At 40.1% G+C, this 19,133-nt stretch overlaps 3 protein-coding genes across 5 annotated transcripts; 1 reads left to right on the forward strand and 2 right to left on the reverse strand.

Annotated features, from left to right (window-relative positions):
* Positions 1 to 718: 718 nt before the first annotated feature.
* On the reverse strand, positions 719 to 4,352 carry LOC145465209 (xaa-Arg dipeptidase-like). Its single transcript, XM_081448986.1, has 3 exons — positions 4,009 to 4,352; positions 2,772 to 3,257; positions 719 to 1,291 (listed from the first exon to the last, which is right to left on the reverse strand). Exons 1-3 carry the CDS (start codon positions 4,340 to 4,342, stop codon positions 921 to 923), a joined length of 1,191 nt encoding a protein of 396 aa, XP_081305112.1. The 5' UTR covers positions 4,343 to 4,352; the 3' UTR covers positions 719 to 920.
* A 481-nt stretch (positions 4,353 to 4,833) lies between these two features.
* LOC145465208 (xaa-Arg dipeptidase-like) lies at positions 4,834 to 11,180 on the reverse strand. Its single transcript, XM_081448985.1, has 3 exons — positions 8,690 to 11,180; positions 6,986 to 7,471; positions 4,834 to 6,671 (listed from the first exon to the last, which is right to left on the reverse strand). Exons 1-3 carry the CDS (start codon positions 9,021 to 9,023, stop codon positions 6,292 to 6,294), a joined length of 1,200 nt encoding a protein of 399 aa, XP_081305111.1. The 5' UTR covers positions 9,024 to 11,180; the 3' UTR covers positions 4,834 to 6,291.
* LOC145465192 (uncharacterized) lies at positions 11,177 to 19,101 on the forward strand. 3 transcript variants are annotated; one of them, XM_081448962.1, is made up of 9 exons: positions 11,177 to 11,668; positions 13,287 to 13,568; positions 14,080 to 15,835; positions 16,250 to 16,389; positions 16,500 to 16,618; positions 17,046 to 17,146; positions 17,710 to 17,962; positions 18,418 to 18,523; positions 19,007 to 19,101. In XM_081448962.1, exons 1-9 carry the CDS (start codon positions 11,621 to 11,623, stop codon positions 19,064 to 19,066), a joined length of 2,865 nt encoding a protein of 954 aa, XP_081305088.1. In that variant the 5' UTR covers positions 11,177 to 11,620; the 3' UTR covers positions 19,067 to 19,101. The 3 variants fall into 3 exon arrangements, with proteins under 3 accessions (XP_081305088.1, XP_081305087.1, XP_081305089.1); XM_081448961.1 differs by lacking the exon at positions 11,177 to 11,668 and having other exon boundaries at positions 12,614 to 13,568; XM_081448963.1 differs by lacking the exons at positions 11,177 to 11,668; positions 16,500 to 16,618; positions 17,710 to 17,962; positions 18,418 to 18,523; positions 19,007 to 19,101 and having other exon boundaries at positions 12,614 to 13,568; positions 17,046 to 17,124.
* Positions 19,102 to 19,133: the final 32 nt, after the last annotated feature.

The raw sequence follows: 19,133 nt of genomic DNA on the forward strand, positions 1-19,133 counted from the left end.
ACGGTCGATCGCGCTTGTAAATTTACTGCATGCAATCTTATAATATATCTTTACACAGGCAGAAACATTGCCATAAAGTTGCACTTTATACCTCTACACCAGGCTAAGGCTGTCCACAATTTTTTGGTATGTCTTTCATATTTCAAGCAACTTAAATTCCCTCCGAGAGATTTTCTGAGTATAACTTTCTAACCATTCATACTAAGAAATCGGAGAAGCTTTTAGAGTTCACGTTGGTCCCACCTTATTCCGAACTTTACTGAAGATTCTCTAAATGTTTCCCGAGGGCCGAACATTGTGTCTTACGTGACAATATTGACAATTTTTAACTTATTTTGTTTTCATTTTAATGATCCAGTCAAGTACAGGCTGTATCATCAATGTTCACTTTTGAACCAACATATCCCTGCTTATCAGTGGACGATTCATTAGTAAGTAATCATGCATGCTTGTGATTCCAAATGCACTTCATGCCCTACCAATTTCAAAATTACAATCCAATTGCCCTTGCTCATAACAGTACTCTACTTAATCTTACTACTTGTCATAGCCTTGTTTCTACATTGCAAAGCACATTTTGCCCTCTAAACTACAGTTACTTTGGAAGCAATGTTTGACTGTCTCCTGACTGTGGTGAGCTTAATTTAGTTTCCTTGAATAGTTTTGATACACTCTTCAATTTACCGACTTTTTTTTGGTGGGGGGGGGGGGGGGGGAATTAACCACAAGCTCAACTTTGTAATTTGTTATTTTTTCTTGCAATATTAAAAAAATATATATATAAATGAAAATAAAATTAAAGTAATAACAAAAAGCAACAGTATTCAGATTATAGAAACACTATGGCCAGAGTTCAGGAGAACTCGGAAAAGCACTTTCCTCAGGCTGGCGTTTCCTATACTATTTAACAATTTGCATCGTTACTTGGGTGAGTTTGTGAAGTCATTCCGCACTTTGTCAATTAGATCTTTATTACACAGCACATCGATTGCTGTCATGGCCATTGCTTTGCTTGCAATCAACGTTTTCTCATGAGCAAGTTCTGTGATTGCTGCTGTTGTGAATGCATGAGAGTGATTGGGAGCTGTGGTGCCAATGGAATACATGGGATGTATTGATGGAACTACATGAGAAACATTTCCCATGTCAGTTGAGGCGGAAAAACTTGCTTCAGGAGGAAATGTTATCCCGAGAGTTTCTGCATTTGCTTGGTAGAGTTGAGCAAGGGTGTTGTTGGAGTCTAAATGTGAATATTTACTGGAAGCCATCCACTCCATGGCAACTTTGCAGCCTGAAGAAGGAAAGAAGAAAGAATTTTCTATCATACCAAGAAGGAAACTACTGGCAAACGCCTCTTACAGGGTGGCAATCCTCAGGGAGTTAAATGACAACTTAATCCAGGTTGGCTTCTTAATAAATAGGGGGTAGAAAAAAATTACTGAGCACAAGGCATGGTTGAAACATCATTTTGTGCTCCATCCCCCTGCTAAAGATAGCAATACACGGAGTACATGCAGTATATGAATTCCCCCTCTCCTTTAGCACTTGTCAATGCCGCTATAAATGGAAGTTAGGTAGATGAGACATTGATTTAACAAGCTGTATGTCGAATTATATTATAATCCATCAAGTATTTTTTGCTCACACGTGACTGTTCCAAATATACATCATGTGACTGAATATAACCCAGCTAAAACTCCTGTGTGTTGGAAAAGTATTTGAAGAATAAGAAACAAAAATATGAAAAAATATGCTCTAATGTCCTTGTACTTTATCCGTTCCTCAGAGCTCACAGTTTTCCTTGAAAAACTGTTCACTTCTAAGTTAGAACAGATACATACATGGTGTTCCGGACAAATCTCTAAGCATATTTTTGCGCCAAATAAAGGCTATTGTTGATATATAATTTGTAATTTGTAATTTATAATTTGTATTATTATATTGTAAGTGTATGCATGTGGTTACTGTATGTTGTACGTATATAATGATAATTACATTTTCTGGACATACATATATGCGCACAGTATACATGTAAAAGAAAGAGGCTCTAAAGTAACAACTCTTCAACTAGCAAACTTGTTTGACTAAATCACCTGTAAGGCTTTTAACTTGCTGACATATTACATTTTTTAGCCTGATTATATATTACATGTACTTTGACTCTAGGTTATTTGTAAATAAATAAATATTATATTTTTGGTTATACCCCGGCGTGATCAATCGATGACAATCGATCATCAGAAACCAATCGATCAATCGATATCAATCGATAACAATTAGTTAATTGTTATCGATTGCTATTGGCCAATCGATGACCAATCGATAATCACAAGCTCAAGTCACCAGTAACCAGAAAACTTTAAACTGTAGGTTTCTGTTGTAACTTGAAAGAGTACGAACATTTTCATCCCAGTTTAGTTTGTGTTAACAATGTTAATTTTCTTGCATTATACCCGCATTTAGAGAGATCAATAAAGTTATTGTTACTGTTGTTGATGGTAATGATGATCTTCACAATTACATGTGACCATATTTCTCCTGTCAAATCATTTTTTTACCTCCCCAAAAGATATGGTAATCGATGACAATCGATGACAATCGATGACAATTGATGACAATCGATGGCAATTAAAAAACACAAGTTTTTTGGCCATCGATTGGTCATCGATTTCCGATATCAATCGATTAATTGTTATCGATTGCTATCGATTATCGGTTTCATCGATCGATCACGCCGGGGTTATACATATCAATAATACAACAGTAATTACCACTGGCCAAGGCTGCGGCTTCAAAACACTTTGAGACCTTTTCCTTCAACACTTCAAGTTCCTGGTCAGTCACAGTCCTGACCGAACATTTAAGCTGCGTGCGATCAGGAATGATGTTAGGCTTAACACCCCCCTCAGTGATAATGGCATGGACACGCCATGTTGGCTTCATCTGCTGTCGTAACACACTTATGTTGTTGTATGCCATGACTGCTGCATCAAGTGCATTGATTCCTTCCCAAGGGAATGCTGCAGCGTGGGCTGCATGACCTTTGTAGGTAACTACCACATTCTCACGAGCAAAAATAACTGGCTTAAGTACATCTGCAGGGCAAGGATGAACCATCATGCAGAAGTCAATGTCTTTGAAGCACCAATTGTTGATCATCAGAATCTTGCCTCCTCGTTCTTCCTCAGCGGGAGTTCCAAGAAGAACTATTTTGACTTTTGGTTTCTGATTGACTGCTTCTAATGCAATCTTGAGACCTGAACACACAGAGCAATTAAAAGTCTTTAACAAGTCTTTAATTTAACATTTTAATGGCACAAAGCAAGTTTTTACTTAAAAGCATTGATACAGTGCTTGGCTTCCCATAAGATTTTAATGGTAATCAAATGGGCAACTTGCTTTACGACTATCCAATAACTAAATATGTCTCGGGACTTGGGACTAAACATGTTTCGGGACTCCCGGGGAGTGGGGAGGGGGACTCCCATATAAAAAGGACTGGGGCACTTGTCGCAAATTTTAAAAAGAACCCCTAAGAGGTACCATGATCCTGTCTGTGGGCGTGGCTAGAAAATGTTTTACTTTACACCCTTAAGTGGAACCAATTCTAAAACAACACATCTCCTGTCATATTTTTTCGGCTCAATACCCTAAATGGTACAGCAAAAGCTCCTGCTCTGGACCGTTTCAGGCTGAATACCCTAAGAGGTACCAAAACCGCATCTTTTAACCCCTAAAATTTACGACGAGCACCCCCGTCCTTTTTATAGGGGAGTTCCCGCCGGGCCTTAGATGTCTAAATCGACTCTTGGAATCTCTCCCCTGAGAATCAGAAAAAGTTGACGGGCATGCCTGCATACACTACATTTTTAATCTCCATAACCGGACAGCTCTCCAAAGTGGACACTTTTCCTTGCTCAAACGTTTTGGGACACGTTTGTGCAAGGAAAAGTGGGAGGTTCGATTGTACATGTACGAAAACGAAACCAAACTTAACTTAAAGCTTACCTAATGCCGCCGCTACACCTGATTCAGCGATCAGATTATGTCCACAAGCATGTCCTACTTCTGGTAAAGCGTCATATTCACTAATCAGACCAATTGTTAGACCTCCATCTTCACCGCATTCAGCACGAAACGCTGTATCCAGAGTGTAATGGGGCGTCACATCGAAACCTCGCTCGGCTAAAAACTCCGTCAGTCGATCATGAGCGTAGAACTCCTTAAAAGCTAGCTCTGGGTTTTCCCATATGCTTTTGTTTAGATCATACAACTCAGGAGAATAGATGTCAATCGCTTCTTCTGCCTTTTGTTTCAGAATATCTGCCTCACCGCTCGCCATGTTTTCTGTTTTCCGGTTTCCGCATGATTGACGCACGAGTGGAAATTGAATCCTAGTAAGCAGCGGATGTTAACGCTGGCGCCTCATACCGGAAGTTTTCGTTTAGAACGATTTTGTCGCTAGTTTTATCATGTTCGATATGTTTTCTTATTAGGAATATTCGGAAACAATCACCCAGGAGCAGATTGAATAACTAAAGCAATTGCTTTTGTTTTGCCTAGAGATGTCCGCAGCCGTTTTTGGTGATGTCACGCAACGCTTCCCCCTTCTCTTGGGGGGAGCGTTGCGTGATAGCCCCCAAAACGGTTGGGGAGGATACCACAAGCGAGGCAGATTAAAAGTAATACCAAATGCTAAAAGCATTTTTTTAAAAAGCCTTAAAAAAGAGCCATGTTTCGAGAATGAATGGGCACTAATTTGAATATTTGCAACCTTCATTTTACACATGTAACAGCCTTCAGACCAGCAAAGAAAGATAAACCTCAGAGGTCAGTGAATTTAATTTATTGTAAATTACGTTTTTTTTACAAGCTTTGACTATAAAAGACTACTGGGTTGGGTACAGGATTTTAGAGATGGGGGTTCAAGATATGGACTGTGCTTCCCTGTAGGGGTGGGTGGGGGCATCCTCTCCCAGAAAATGTTTAAAATTGAGGTCCTTGGAAATGAATTTCAGACATTCTGAGGCCAAGTTAGCTTGTTATAATGTCTCATCTTTTTTTTTTTAATATAGGGAGGTGGGTTTTGCACAAAATTTGTAACAAAATCTGTCTTAAAATTAGAATAATCATGTACTTACAGTACATTCGATTGCATTGGCTGATGATCAAACCCATGATGTGACAACTATGGACTAGGTTTCCCAGTCACAGCAATCCCTTTTCACAATAATTACTACTTGAAATTATCTGTGCAATCCCTTAACTTGATCAGGCAGGTTAATAAAAATTTATAAAAAAAATCTTTCTTTCTTAGATGTAATTAATTGATATTCTTCAAAACCTCAGCTATTTTGATAATTTGCACCTCTTTTAATTGCTCTCAGGGCTAGGGGAATATTTATCTGTTTGTGTTCTTTGTCGTTTTTGTTTGTTTTGTTTTGTTTTGTTAGGCCAATTGTTAAGAGCCTTGTAAACTGCACAGGTCGCCTCACACAGAAAGACAGAGAAAGGGATAAAATGTAATGACTAGAACTTAGAAGTGAAAAGTTACCACAGTTTTAAAGAAGTTTATAAATTATTGCTATATATTAATATATTTCATTGAAATTGAAATGCACAATTAAATTTAGTCAACAAGGATAATGGAAATGATTTCTAAATTACAAATGGAAAGGGCATTAAGCTAGGGTGGGTCCTGGGGTGCCCGTGACCCCCCTTTGTAAACCTTTTTTAAGCAAACAACCTACAACAGGTGGCGAAAACGACATGACAATATGGTGAGTACCCTCACTTTGACACAGTGTGACTCCCCCCCCCCCCCCCCTTTGAAAAATCCTGGCTACACCCCTGAAAGGTCAGTATAAAACAGAAAAAATGATAACAATTTTTGGCGTGAAATAAAAAAATAATCTGTCCTGTATTTTGGCATAAATTGTTACATTACCCACTTGACTGTGTAAATTCAAATAATCTGTTAATCTCCACAGTAATTATCAGTGATAGAAAATCCATCAATTGAAAGTAGTGTTAAAAACCGGGAAAACTGCCATTCTGTTTTTGGACATAACTTATTGGGACCTTGCAGTACGGAAATAATTTAAAAACATATGATTTAAATAATTGAAAAACAAACATGTCTCTGGATCTGGGTTATTCCCTTATCTTCTTATTTGGTGGACAGAATTTTATAAATTTAGTATTGTCATTCCCTCAAAAAGGAAATTAATGCTATTTTGTTCAGCTTGCTGAATGGCTTTAAACCTGCATTGTTCAATTTCTTTCACAATTTCACTTGTTACTTGTGTTATGTGATGTCATAAAGTCATTCCGCACTTTGTCAATCAGATCCTTATTGCACAACACATCAATGGCTGTCATAACCATCGCCTTGCTTGCAATCAAAGTTTTCTCATGAGCAACTTCTGTGACTGCTGCTGCTGTAAATGCGTGAGAGTGATTTGGAGCTGTTGTGCCAATGGAATACATGGGATGTATTGATGGAACTACGTGGGAGACATTTCCCATGTCAGTTGAGGCTGGAAAGTCTTCTTGAGTCGGAAATGTTACTGCCAATGACTCTGCATTTGCTTGGTAGAGTTCAGCAAGGGTGTGGTTGGTATCCAGATTTGAGTAACGAGGAGATATCCACTCAATAGAAACTTGGCACCCTACATAAAACAGAAATGGTACCCCTTGTTGAAGTCTCATATAGCTACTAACAGTATTATTGAATACTTTGTATAAATCCATTCACACTTACTATGGAATGCATTTTTTTAAATTTATGCTAGTAGTGCGAGGGTAAGATATCAGAGGTGGATAAGTAGAGAGATTCATGTTGAAAGTGACGTAATTTCCCATGTTAGTGAAAATTTGAGAGCATGTTAAATCCTGCACCCCACAAACAGCTTTCCAGCTTTAAGACAATAGGGCAAACAAGCTACTTTTGCAGTAGAAAGCTGAAACAGCAAAGTTAGCTAACCTGTAGCTGATGCAGCAGCTTGGAAGCAGCTTGTGACCTTTTCTGAAACTATATTCATCTCATCATCATTTGGCCCTCTGATATTGTATATTAACTGGGCTCGATCAGGAATGATATTAGGTTTTACCCCACCCTCAGATATTATTCCATGAACTTGCCATGTAGGCTTCATCTGCTGTCGTAACACACTTGTGTTGTCATAAGCCATGACTGTTGCATCAAGAGCATTGATTCCTTCCCAAGGGAAAGCCACAGCATGAGCAACATGTCCCTTGTATGTTACAATTACATCTTGCTCTGATAGAATTGATGGCTTAAGTACATCTCCAGGGCAAGGATGCACCATCATGCAGATGTCGATATCTTTAAAACATCCATTGTTGATCATCAGAATCTTGCCACCTCCCGCTTCCTCGCCAGGAGTTCCAAGAAGAACTATTTTCACTTTTGGCTTCTGTTTGGCTGATTCCAAAGCAATCTTGAGACCTGTAAAGGTTTAGTTACTGGGCTGTCAGTGATTATGAAACCTGTTCAAATTCTTGATCTGAGAGGGTGATAATATAGCAAACTTCATTTCAGCCTCATTGTTACATGTAGACAGGGTAAGGAGGGATTGGGCTGAGATTTCAGCTCTGCTAACACTTCCAAAACAAATCCTCTTGAAATTTAATTTGCAATGACACTGAGAGGGTTTCAGTCTGGAGTGAAAATTCCAGCATTATGTTCTCAGAACAAACTGGAAAATTGGCCCCTTAGGAAATTATGCAAAATCTGACAGTGATTTGGGCTGATACTTTCCGAGTTCTATGGTACAATTTTTGACAGGGAACGTTTCCCTTTCTTATACTCTCCTTAGAGAATGGTACCACCATCAAATCAAGTACTGGAGTAGAAATACACCATCCTTTTACTGAATGGAAACATCTCAGTTGAGTATCCCCACACTCAACCTTTAGGTGCATTTGTTTGAGATTTTTTTTGAAACACTTAAATTAACAGTTTTCTGCCCTTTTCTACACTTCAACTGGTGAAATGCCTTCCATTATATCCTTCAGCCTGAAAAAAGGTTCCTCTCCACATAGTCCACTGCCTCCCCTCTTTTAATACCCAATAAACAGGTAAATGGGTTACTCAAGAGTTTTCAAGGGCTGATGTGTGTTTGGGGAGGTGTCTTCAGGTTTTCCCTGGGAAGGATGTGATTTACATGAAGAGAATTAGATCTTGAGTCTTTATCTTGACTTCTTGTGGAAATAACTGGCCTCCCATCTAGGGGAAGGGGAACAAATGGAATGGGTCATAGCAATGCCAGTATTGTTACATACTCTGTAGTGGTTAAAAAAAAACTACATGTGCAAGCATGGTGGCCCACAAACAAATGGAGCCGGGAAGTGGAGGTGGCGGAGGGAAGGGGTGGGGGGTGGGGGGAGAGTTACTTCATAGGCTGTACCCAAAAGGGGCACTTTCTCAAGCTGGAAGTATACACATGTAGAAGAGTAGGCATTAGGGATTTGGAAAAAGGATTTGAGGAAAAGTGCCATCGGCTTATTTACAAGGCTTTCCAAAATATCTCAAACACAGTGATCAAATGCGTTATTGTGTGACAGTATGTAAGCCATTGCGTTACTTGAATTCTCCCGCTCCCTCCCGGGATATGGATTAAACTACATGTAAAGTTGATAAAAAGCTAAGTCAGCAATGTATCACCTAAAGCAGCAGCTACGCCTGATTCAGCGATCAGATTGTGTCCACAAGCATGTCCTACTTCTGGTAAAGCGTCATATTCACTAATCAGACCAATTGTTAGACCTCCATCTTCACCGTATTCACCACGAAACGCTGTATCCAGAGTGTAATGGGGCGTCACATGGAAACCTTGCGCCGCTAAAAACTCCGTCAGTTGATCATGAGCAAATGACTCTTTAAAAGATAGCTCTGGATTTTTCCATATTCTTTTGTTTAGATCGTACAACTCAGAAGAACGCTGGTCGATCGCCTCGATCGCACGTTGTTTCAACGCAGCAGCCTGATCGTCCACCATTTTGGGAAATGAGATTGCGTTATGTGTCAGTTACAAGAAACGAGCCAAGCTGTGATTGGGCAAAATGCAACCTCCCGTAGACGTTCTTATAGATCGTCACGCACTCCTTCCCAATGATGCCGTGACGAGCCCAAAGAGGCTCAAAGTATGGAGGGGTGAAGCGTTGGGTGACAACCCAAATGACGACAGACTGAAATGACAAGGAGGCCAGGCCACACCTTGAATGGTCGAACGTGGTTGATTCGTTGTATGCGAGACAGAACAAAATTTGAGCTGGAGGAAAATAATACCAGTGGAAGTTTATAACTTCTGATTACAGTCAGTAATAATAATAGTAACTAATGATAATTGTTATTTATATAACGCCATTCCTATGCTCATGGCGCGTTACGAAGAAATTTGTAACTTGTACATTCAGGAATAAAATCTATATAAGCTTATATACAAAAGAAAAGTATAAAAACTAAGTACAATTCAAAAATATTCACGATGTCTACAAAAACAATAAGTAGCTAATACTGTAAGTTTGCAGATTAGAAGAGCTGCCTTGCAGATAGGCATAAATCAAACAATAAACACATTAACATATAACCTCTACCATTGTTAGTATAGGTAATCATACGGTTCCGAGTTCAATTTGGAATTAATTTGCACGAGTGAGTTTTTCAAAGAGCTGAAATTGCGCGAGCCGCTTCGGCGGGTGTAATTTCAGCTTTTTGAAAAACTCACAAGTGCAAATTAACTCCAAATTGAACGAGAAAAACCGTATGATTACTTATTAATAATATAAACATGAAAAATTCGCGCGGAGGAAGTGCCGGAAGATCTTTCTTGAAGCCATTTTTTCTCATTTGAGAAAACATTTTTCAAAGTTTCAGCACAAAATTTTCGTCGTCATTTTACATGATATCATTTTCTTAGAAAAGTTCCTATTTTCTTTCAGTCAATCATAATCCAGAATTTCGATGTGTAATTTGCACTGGTGTTACACTTTTTGTACTGATATTACACTTTTTGCACTGATGTTACACTTGAACTGCACTGCTTTTAGCCAATCAGCATCGAGTAATTTTTTCATGTGTATTATTATAATTGTAATCGCAGTCCTTGTTAAAAGTTATCAATAGTCCTTCATTATCCAATAGTACGTATAGCTACTACACGGCACGATTTCTTGAAAATATGATTTTTGTTTTGAACTAGAAGAGACCGCAGTTCTCTAAATATAAAATTCATTTCAGGTGTCATTTGATATCATGGGTGGCACCCTTCCCTCCAGATTCAGTTGTGTCGGCGAGTTTATTCATTTTGTGTAAATTGGTTTGATACAATGAAAATATTCGCCATGATTCGTGCTTTTTTATTTCAAAGGTTGCATTGATGTCCAATTTTAGTCATTCTTGGTAGCCTGAGTTTATTGACTGTGTGGTTTATGATTAGAAGGATCAGTGCTTCGGTAAAATGATGGGGAAGGGTCACGATCTGCTAGGAAATGTCCCATAAAAGTCCTGTTTCCACATCACCGTGTCTTAGTCAAAGAGGGCCTGGGGACGCACACCGGAGTGGAAGTACTCCGTGATGAGGGCCACCAAGCGGAGCACCATACCCATATGGCAAAAACAATTGAAGGAAACCCGTGAATTGATTTTCTCATGGTTATCAAGGGTAGTGGTATTGCTCGTGGGCGCGCGCGCACGACTCGACGACGGCGACGGCGTCGCGCAACATGGCGGCCATACTCCAGCTAATACGTTGACAGAGGCATGCAGCCTGGGTTTCACAGCGTACTTCTTTGATATTGGACATCCACAGTCAATTGACACCCGTCAAAACAAGGCGTCCGATGACCAGTATCACGTGACCATATCGCGGGCTTAAGTTCACAGCTTAACTTGTTGCAATCATGTTTTTAACTGCTTATGTTTTGTGTAGTTTGGGATTATTAAAACTCAAAACAGAAGGCCAAACAAAATAAACAAAAAACCTCACCGCAAAGTTACAAAGCTCAAATCAAAATTCTCGTTTCTCCTGGACTAGCTTAATCGGGCTTTCAACAACCTGGCTAGGAGCTCCCCTTTTCGGCTTGGCTAAATCTATATATTAGTCATGTACCATCCAAAGGATAATAATTTAGTTGGTTTGAAATAGGATTGTAGGTTTTGCTATTTGTCACAGAAAGGGTAAGCTTATTAAAGGGGTGTATCTAAGGCAATAATTTTTCAGTTTGAGAATAAAGAGAAAGCAGCAACTGGCCTAGTTTTTCTATATTGTTTTTTTTTTTTTTTTACGAAATACGAAATACGCCGCGAATCTTGTAGCAAATCCCACCGTTAATTCCCTGATTTACTGACTAACCCTTTACTCCAGGAATGGTACGTTCATGTATCACCCCAGTTAAAACCACATGGCTAATTTCTATTTTTGGCCACGCCCTCTGTCTGAGTGTGCACGAAAACAAACATTTAGTATTTCGCAAGTTCTCCACTTGAGGTATTTCAAAATAAAAGCTAAGTGAAGTCGCATTGCTGCAGTTACTGTTGATTCAAACTCGAGTTCAGACGACACGGTCGATTTGTTTAACGCATCTTCGTACCATAATGCATTCGCTGATGTTGTCCATTTTCGCTATTTTGGTGGTCCCTACGGTGAGTTACAACTATATAGATAACAGGACACATGTCCAAGTAATCTGCTACGATATAATAGTGACCTATCTCTTGGTGATCGAGACAAGACTGAGCTAGAAGAGTGTTGCATTTTGTTTAGTTTAAAGGACTAACAGATACACAGGAAGGAAATCAGTAAACTCGAAGTCTTTCATTAGAATTTGTGACGGTATTTCTTATTAAATTGAATCGAGGCAACGAGTGGCTCAGATTCGATATCCATTGCTCTTTCAATTCCGGTTTTCGAGTCTAGAATTAGTTAGGACTGAGCTTAGCTGATATGATGTGGTAAGAACGAGCTCTGATGACACAAATTAAACGGCTCTCGCAATGTTCGACATTGTAGGGAGTTCCTGCTGGTTAGTGTAATTTGGAGTGAAAGAAGATCCGCCAAGCACGAATTGGTATAAAACTGAGCGGGTGGTCATCACTAAAACGACATTCAAGGGGACGCCAGGTCAACCTTAGAAGAACCGTCAGTCAGTAGTTTTCTTTAGCAAATTAATTACCACTGTTTACAGAGAACTGATGAGTTATAGCAGTGAAAGATGAGTCAAGTTGTTACAGTAAGGACATCGTGGAGTTTTCAGTCACTGTAACGTTGGTTATAATGAAGCAGCTCGTAAGAGATAAACCTATATTGAAGCAACCCTTTTTTTAGCTATTGTTTTCCAAGTGTCACTCGAAGTTGCAGTGATCCTATTTCGTGCCAACATCATGTAGGGCTTCGTTTGCCTGTGAAATAAACTTCTTATATGTACTAGTGTTTCGTTCCGAGGGTAAGAGGTTAAAAGCACGCTGAGTGGGTCTCACACGCAATGCTAATCCTGAATCACCGCTTCTCACTGGTAGTTACACTGCGGACAATTTAAGTATTTTTCGTGTCAGTGCTACTTTAGGGCGTGTATATGTGTATGGATTTTTCTCTTTTTTAGGGGAGCCGGGGTCGCAACTGTTGTAAGCTCATATGTGTATTCTTTTTATCTGTTACTTTTAGTTACTATGAAAAAGGTTGAGTATAATGGATTGAGAAACTGCAGAAGTGGATCGTTTGCCTTATGTTTATCGCTGTATGCGTGGGATGATGGGAGCGGGCACGAGATGTATCGTCTTTAGCAGAACGTTTTTATTTTTTCTTCTTCTTCTCTTAATTCTACGTTTAGTTAACCTTAAGCTAAACAAAGAACAATTATTTTTCTTTGAAATTTAGTCGCAACAAAATGCGATGATCTGACATTTAGGTGTTTGTTTAGCAAGGACGATAACAATTTTGTTGACAGTAAGACACTTATGGACAAAAAGGTGTAAATGTTAAAGAAGATATTTACTTTGTCGCATCAAAGAGAACGCAGCTGGGATGTCACGCGGTTCCGAAAAAATGACGATCCCATAAGAAAGGATCAAGTTTCCCACAAAGCGAGAAACTGTTTTGCGGGATAATCAAAATTAATTAAATATGATGTATTAAGTACGGCGCACTATGTTGCTTGCAATATTGCACGCAATGATGAAATCTTGCGTCGTAAGCTCTGGCTCTTTGCATGCTCTTCACATGCTGAATTGTGTCTTTGTCTTGTTTCTGCTGATTTCTTGCCAGGTCATAGCAGTCGGTGGTCTAGGCGGTCACGTGTCTCTCCTGTTTCGCGCCTTTTCAAACCCAAGTAACCTGTTATTGAGCGGTGACTGCTGTGATCCAGCATGTGCGGATTGCAACTATTACTTCTTGTTTTGTATCCGTAATGACCCGAGCTCTGCCAGCTGCTTGGTATCGGGTAAAACCAAGACATATCACAATTACAAACACTTGGTGTTCACGTATGGCGATTCTCTTGGAAACGGCTGGCAAAATCCTGTGGAAGGAAGTTTTAGTTCTTGGAAGGTAAGATCATTTTCTTGCTCTTGTTTCTTGTATTGACACTATATGATACCTGTAGTAGAACCTGGCCTTTCGACCCTCCTGGGTATTTTGAGGCAAAAAGCTTTGTCAGTAATTTGCTCATTGAAGGCTGCCACTTTCAAAATATCATATTTTGATACCCGGTGGTGATTGTGCTAGTGGCGTTCCACTCTCAATAACCATAATTCCCTCGAAGAGTCAATTTTTAGCTGTAACATACACACTACATTGTGCAAGCAGATAGGTAAAGAAAATCAATTAAACAGGCTTATCATCGATCAGCTAGCTAAGGGTTATACGATGAAAGAAATACATGCTAACCTGGTTTCTCGCGCAACACACTTGTATGGTATGATCGAGTCTCATTTCGCTTATCTCTACTGTGACAACTTGGTACAGTAAGAGTAGTCTTTTGTTGAGCTCCAGAAAAGCGCAGTAACTACTTCCTTAGTCAACAACAACTGATACAAATTACTTTATATTACGCGCACAGGGTGTGCTAAGCTTTAGCATTGAAGTCATGGACTATGACTACTTTTCCGGAGCTGATGTCGTTGATCGCTTCAGTGTGAACAAACTGAACGTGATGCCAACCCCTTGGATGGAGTCGATCAAATGGAGAACGATTACACTTGGCGGAGGAGGCCATCCTTCCACCATGACATTGAAATATAACGTACAATGCAATGCAAATTATTATGGGTCGAATTGCACGACGTACTGTATGGCAAAAGACAATGATGTAGCTGGTCATTACACCTGCGATAAAGCCGCCGGTCACAAGGTCTGTCGTACTGGATGGCACGGTGTCAGCTGTAAGATCTACTGTGTGTCTCATGATGATGACACACGTGGACATTACACTTGTGAGTCTGGAACAGGAAGAAAAGTTTGTCTACAAGACTGGTATGGACCTAGCTGCACAGTGCACTGTGCAGCTAGGAATGACTCTCTGGCGGGGTACTCTTGCGATTCCCAGGGGCAAAAAGTTTGTTTGCGGAACTTGTACGGTAGGAATCAGTGCAACGTTTATTGCAAACAAACTAACAATTCGAGCGCTGGTTACAATTGTGGCTTAAATGGGAACAAAGTATGTTTACAAGACTGGTATGGTCCATCTTGCGATTGCACGCCAAAGAATGATTCATACATGGGTTACAGGTGTAATATTAGCAACGGCAGAAGAGAGTGTCTTAAAGGATGGTTCGGCGTCGACTGTAACATCCAATGTTTACCAGGAAACGATTCAGTAGGTCATTACACTTGTCACAATAGGACTGGAGCTAAAGAGTGTCTTCCCAACTGGTTTGGGGAAAACTGTACTGTTTTCTGTAAGACCAGTAATGATTCTTCGGGTCGACAAGAGTGCACACTTAACGGAAGCCGACTTTGTGCCAGAAACTGGTATGGTCCAAGTTGTAGCGTTTACTGTACTTCCAGAAATGACAAAGAGGGACAGTACACTTGTCATCCAGAAACGGGAGGGAAGATTTGTGGGAACGATTGGTATGGGGACAACTGCTCCACTTACTGCGTACCTCAAAATAGTGATTGGTTTGGCCATTACAACTGCAGCAAGATAGATGGTAGTAAACAGTGTCATAGTGACTGGCATGGGAGCCATTGTACGCTCTTCTGCAAACCTCACAATGACACACATGGGCATTACACTTGTGATAGGACAAATGGTAGTAAGGTTTGTTTGAAAGATTGGTTTGGATCCGAGTGCAAAACTTATTGCAAAGCAATGAACAACTCAAAAGGGCATTACAACTGTGGTATCCAGGATGGCACTAAGACATGCCACGAACACTGGCATGGCACCAACTGTTTAGTACATTGCACGGCTGTTAATGACTCTAGAGGTCATTATGAGTGTGATCCTAACGATGGGAGCAAGATATGCCATCGGGACTTTTACGGTCCAAACTGTTCAACACACTGCTCTGCTAAGCAAAGTATTAAAGAGGGATATTATGACTGCAACATTAAGGATGGCAGTAAGACTTGCCATCTGCACTGGTACGGACCAAACTGTAGTGTGTACTGCAAAGCGAGGAATGACTCTTGGGGACATTATGAGTGTAATGGGGTGAACGGGAGCTGGAGCTGTTTGGACGATTGGTATGGTCCCCGGTGCTCCGTTCACTGCGCTCCACGGAACACATCCGAGGGACATTACACCTGTGACTCAGAGACTGGAACCAAACTATGTCTTCCAGGCTGGGCTGGGAAGTTCTGTAACCGTGGTGAGTAATTTCCATTAAATACATAAAGCTTTCTAGGTAGACGTGTCTGACAAAGTAGTAAATCAGTGTAACAACAGCGTATCTATAGTTACCTTGTGTGTAGCAACCCACGAAATAGCGATACATATTGTGTCGCGACTAAATTGCTTTCCTTAGAATTATGGGCTTTAGGAAATATGCAGTTTTGGTGCTTCGTTTTCTAAACCTTAGGCAAAGTTTAGAGTTAACCGTTTACTCGTAGATTGAACCCGCATCTTTCTTCAGTAGTGCTGGCGGTCTTGGGACTGAAATCGTTAAGAATTCGAAGGAATACCCATTTCCAAAGACGTGCTCTGCGAAATGGAATAAAAAGGAGCAATAAATTATTTCCTTTAATTTTCATTGACAATTTTTTACGTGATGTTAATTTTGCAGAAACCGACCAAGTGACAAAAGGGCCAACCTTTCCAACTTCTAAAGCAATTTCCTTGCCATGGACTCATCCAACCTTGCCGTCACAGTATGACAACGGAAGGATAGTAATAAAGCTCTGGCATCAATGGAAAGGAGAAAAGGTGGAGTCCCATAGCTAAAATAAATGCTCTTTTTTGATTGTCTTACTAATAGGGAGTTATTTTAAAGTAAATAACTGCCAACTAAGCACTTCTTTTTTATATCTTAACAGTTTTTGAGAGAGGCTCTCGACAATCTCAAAACTCTCTTTGCGAAGAAACTGAACAAGTTTTGTGGACTGACAAAAAACTTCCAATGTGGACTTCCAGAAAGTTGGTTTTCTCGCAATAGGTTGTTACAATAGTTCTAAAACTCTTGAGTTTGACTAGCCACATGATTGTCCCATATGAGCTTAGGTGTACTAGTGAATCTGCAGGATTATCACTTGTTCTTGTCATCGGGCAGCTTGAATAAGTGAACAGTGGAGTGCAATGGGCTCCTTCACTCAAGTCTGGGCGAGGTTAGCTGATAAATGGCGCGAAATTAAATGCTAACGGTGAACAAAGTTATAGTGTTTCACCCTTAACATCTGTACTTAATCAACAGATATCTCAAAATTTGGACTGTTTTGACCAAATGCTTCACCTTCACGCAAGAGCAATGTTGCGAAATGTGCCGATAATTTCAAAATAGAATTGTTATTAACGAATCTCATGAAATATATCTTCCTTTATCAAACAACAGACACAAAACAGCTGCCTATTTATCTATTTTTCAGATCACTCTTTGACTCTGACAGTGTTTTAGTGGTAGCGACTCAACTTTCAAACGAAACTCTAAATGTTGAAGTAGCCGTGAAGCTTCCCGCAAGTGTCAAAGGTAAACTGTTCACTTGTGTTCGATATTTTGAGTGTTGCGTAAAGCCCCGGCCAAACGTTCGCAACACTTTCAACGCAACATATCGCAACATTGTTGGGCGCAACATGTTGCGCGTGTTTGGCCACCCTGTTGCGATGTGTTGCGACATGTTGGGTGTTGTTGGCTCAAATTTGAAACTGGTCAAATTTTTCATGCAACATCCTCAAATGTTGCATGATGTTGTGGTCGTTTGGCCAGGTTCGTGCAACAATGTTGCACTCGGGCATGCGCACTAGTTCGATTTTCAATACCTAACATGTCGCCACACGTCGCAACAGGGTGGCCAAACGCGTTCAACATGTTGCGCCCAACAATGTTGCGATCTGTTGTGCTGTAATGTTGCGATCGTTTGGCCGGAGCTTGCAAATGTTGGGCCAACAATGTTGGGATATGTTGTGTTGATATGTTGCGATCGTTTGGCCGGGGCTTAAGGTCTTCGTGATAACCAGCGACGTGACTAACCAGGAACCAATGATCGGTTCTTGTTCTAACCAAAACTCGTGTCGCACGCATGCATTTTTCAGGATCGGTTCCAAGTCGGACGCTGCAAGAGGTGGTAATAATCAACAAAGACGCCATTAGAAATGTCACATCGGCGGAAGTAAAAGAGGTCCACGTTATTTCGCCGAGCCTGCAGCCGGGCCTTTCAGGGTCAGCAGTGTCCACGAGGTCGTCAACTTCTTTGTCTTCTTCTCTTGTGTATGTCATCATCGCCTTGGGTTTCACAGCTGTTCTTATTCTTTTCATCATTGTTTTGTGGAGTATTATCAAGTACAGGTAATTGCGTGTACCTCGTGTCATTTGTTGTGCATTTGTCAAACTGTTGCTCATGTGTTTTGAACTTCGTTAACATGCTTAGTTGGAATAATTCCACGTCCTGCAGCAGCTACACTATATCTACTAGCCTGCACTCGCTAAGGCTTTAGATGGGCGACGCTATGCAAGTTATGGAGAAAATGGCGCGTAACGCATGCACTGAAAATTAACCGTATTTTCGGGCACTTTCCATTCATCCCGCTGCTTGCCGGACAGAATTGCGCTATATTAGCAGGAAACATTCCGGGGATTTCTCGTGCAAAACCAGCTCAGGCTCAATTTATCGTGAAATGCCAAAACATGTAGATCTTGCTCTAAAATCTCAGTAAAAAGACTGCGTTAAGAATTTTTTCCATGTCTCTTCTTTTTTATATAAAATGCGTTCAGGCATTTTTTTTCCTCTTTCTGTTTAACAGAAGAAAATCTCGTGTACGTGTGATCAAGGTAACGCCTGCATGTAGCGAATTGTCAACAGGAGACAATATCGCCTTAGTATCAAGGGTCTTTGATGAGGATGAAGAAGTGAGTCAGCTTGAGTGTGACCAGAGAATTGACCCCTGATAAAACAATATAAATGTTCTATACTTTTTTATTATGGGTTAATTCTTTGATCCTACTTTTTATACTTAACAAAATCGTAAACTATTCTAGCTCTTGCAACGTTTCTTTCTCAACATTCGAATCAAGATAAGTATGCCATAGCAGCCGACTTTGTTTTAAATTTCCACTCCTGCTGCTATTTTCTTAGATTTTTTCCCTAATTAAAGACCTTTTTACTTAAGTAAAGAGAGGTGTCCATGGCTAGCAAGCATTGAATGCATTTATCAAGTAAATCGAATTACTTTCAGGTTTCCTTTAGTTTTTTTTTTACTTTTTGTTTCTTTTTTATTCTCCTTTACTGTGGCGCATAAACCACTGCATGCACTTTCGTAGAAATTGAATCTCTTATGATTTCAACGTATATAGACAAACGACCCACTGCTATTTTATTTGTTTCATTCATAGAGTACCAGGAGTTCTGACGGTATGTCTCACTCCGCCGTTCTTCCCTGTAGCGTAGATTAACACCCAAGATGTTGACGAGCCAGACAAGTACAGACGAAGGTTCTAATCGATCTGGACCTAATCAATG

This window comes from Orbicella franksi, chromosome 13 (genome assembly GCF_964199315.1).
Source record: "Orbicella franksi chromosome 13, jaOrbFran1.1, whole genome shotgun sequence".
Lineage (NCBI taxonomy): Eukaryota > Metazoa > Cnidaria > Anthozoa > Scleractinia > Merulinidae > Orbicella > Orbicella franksi.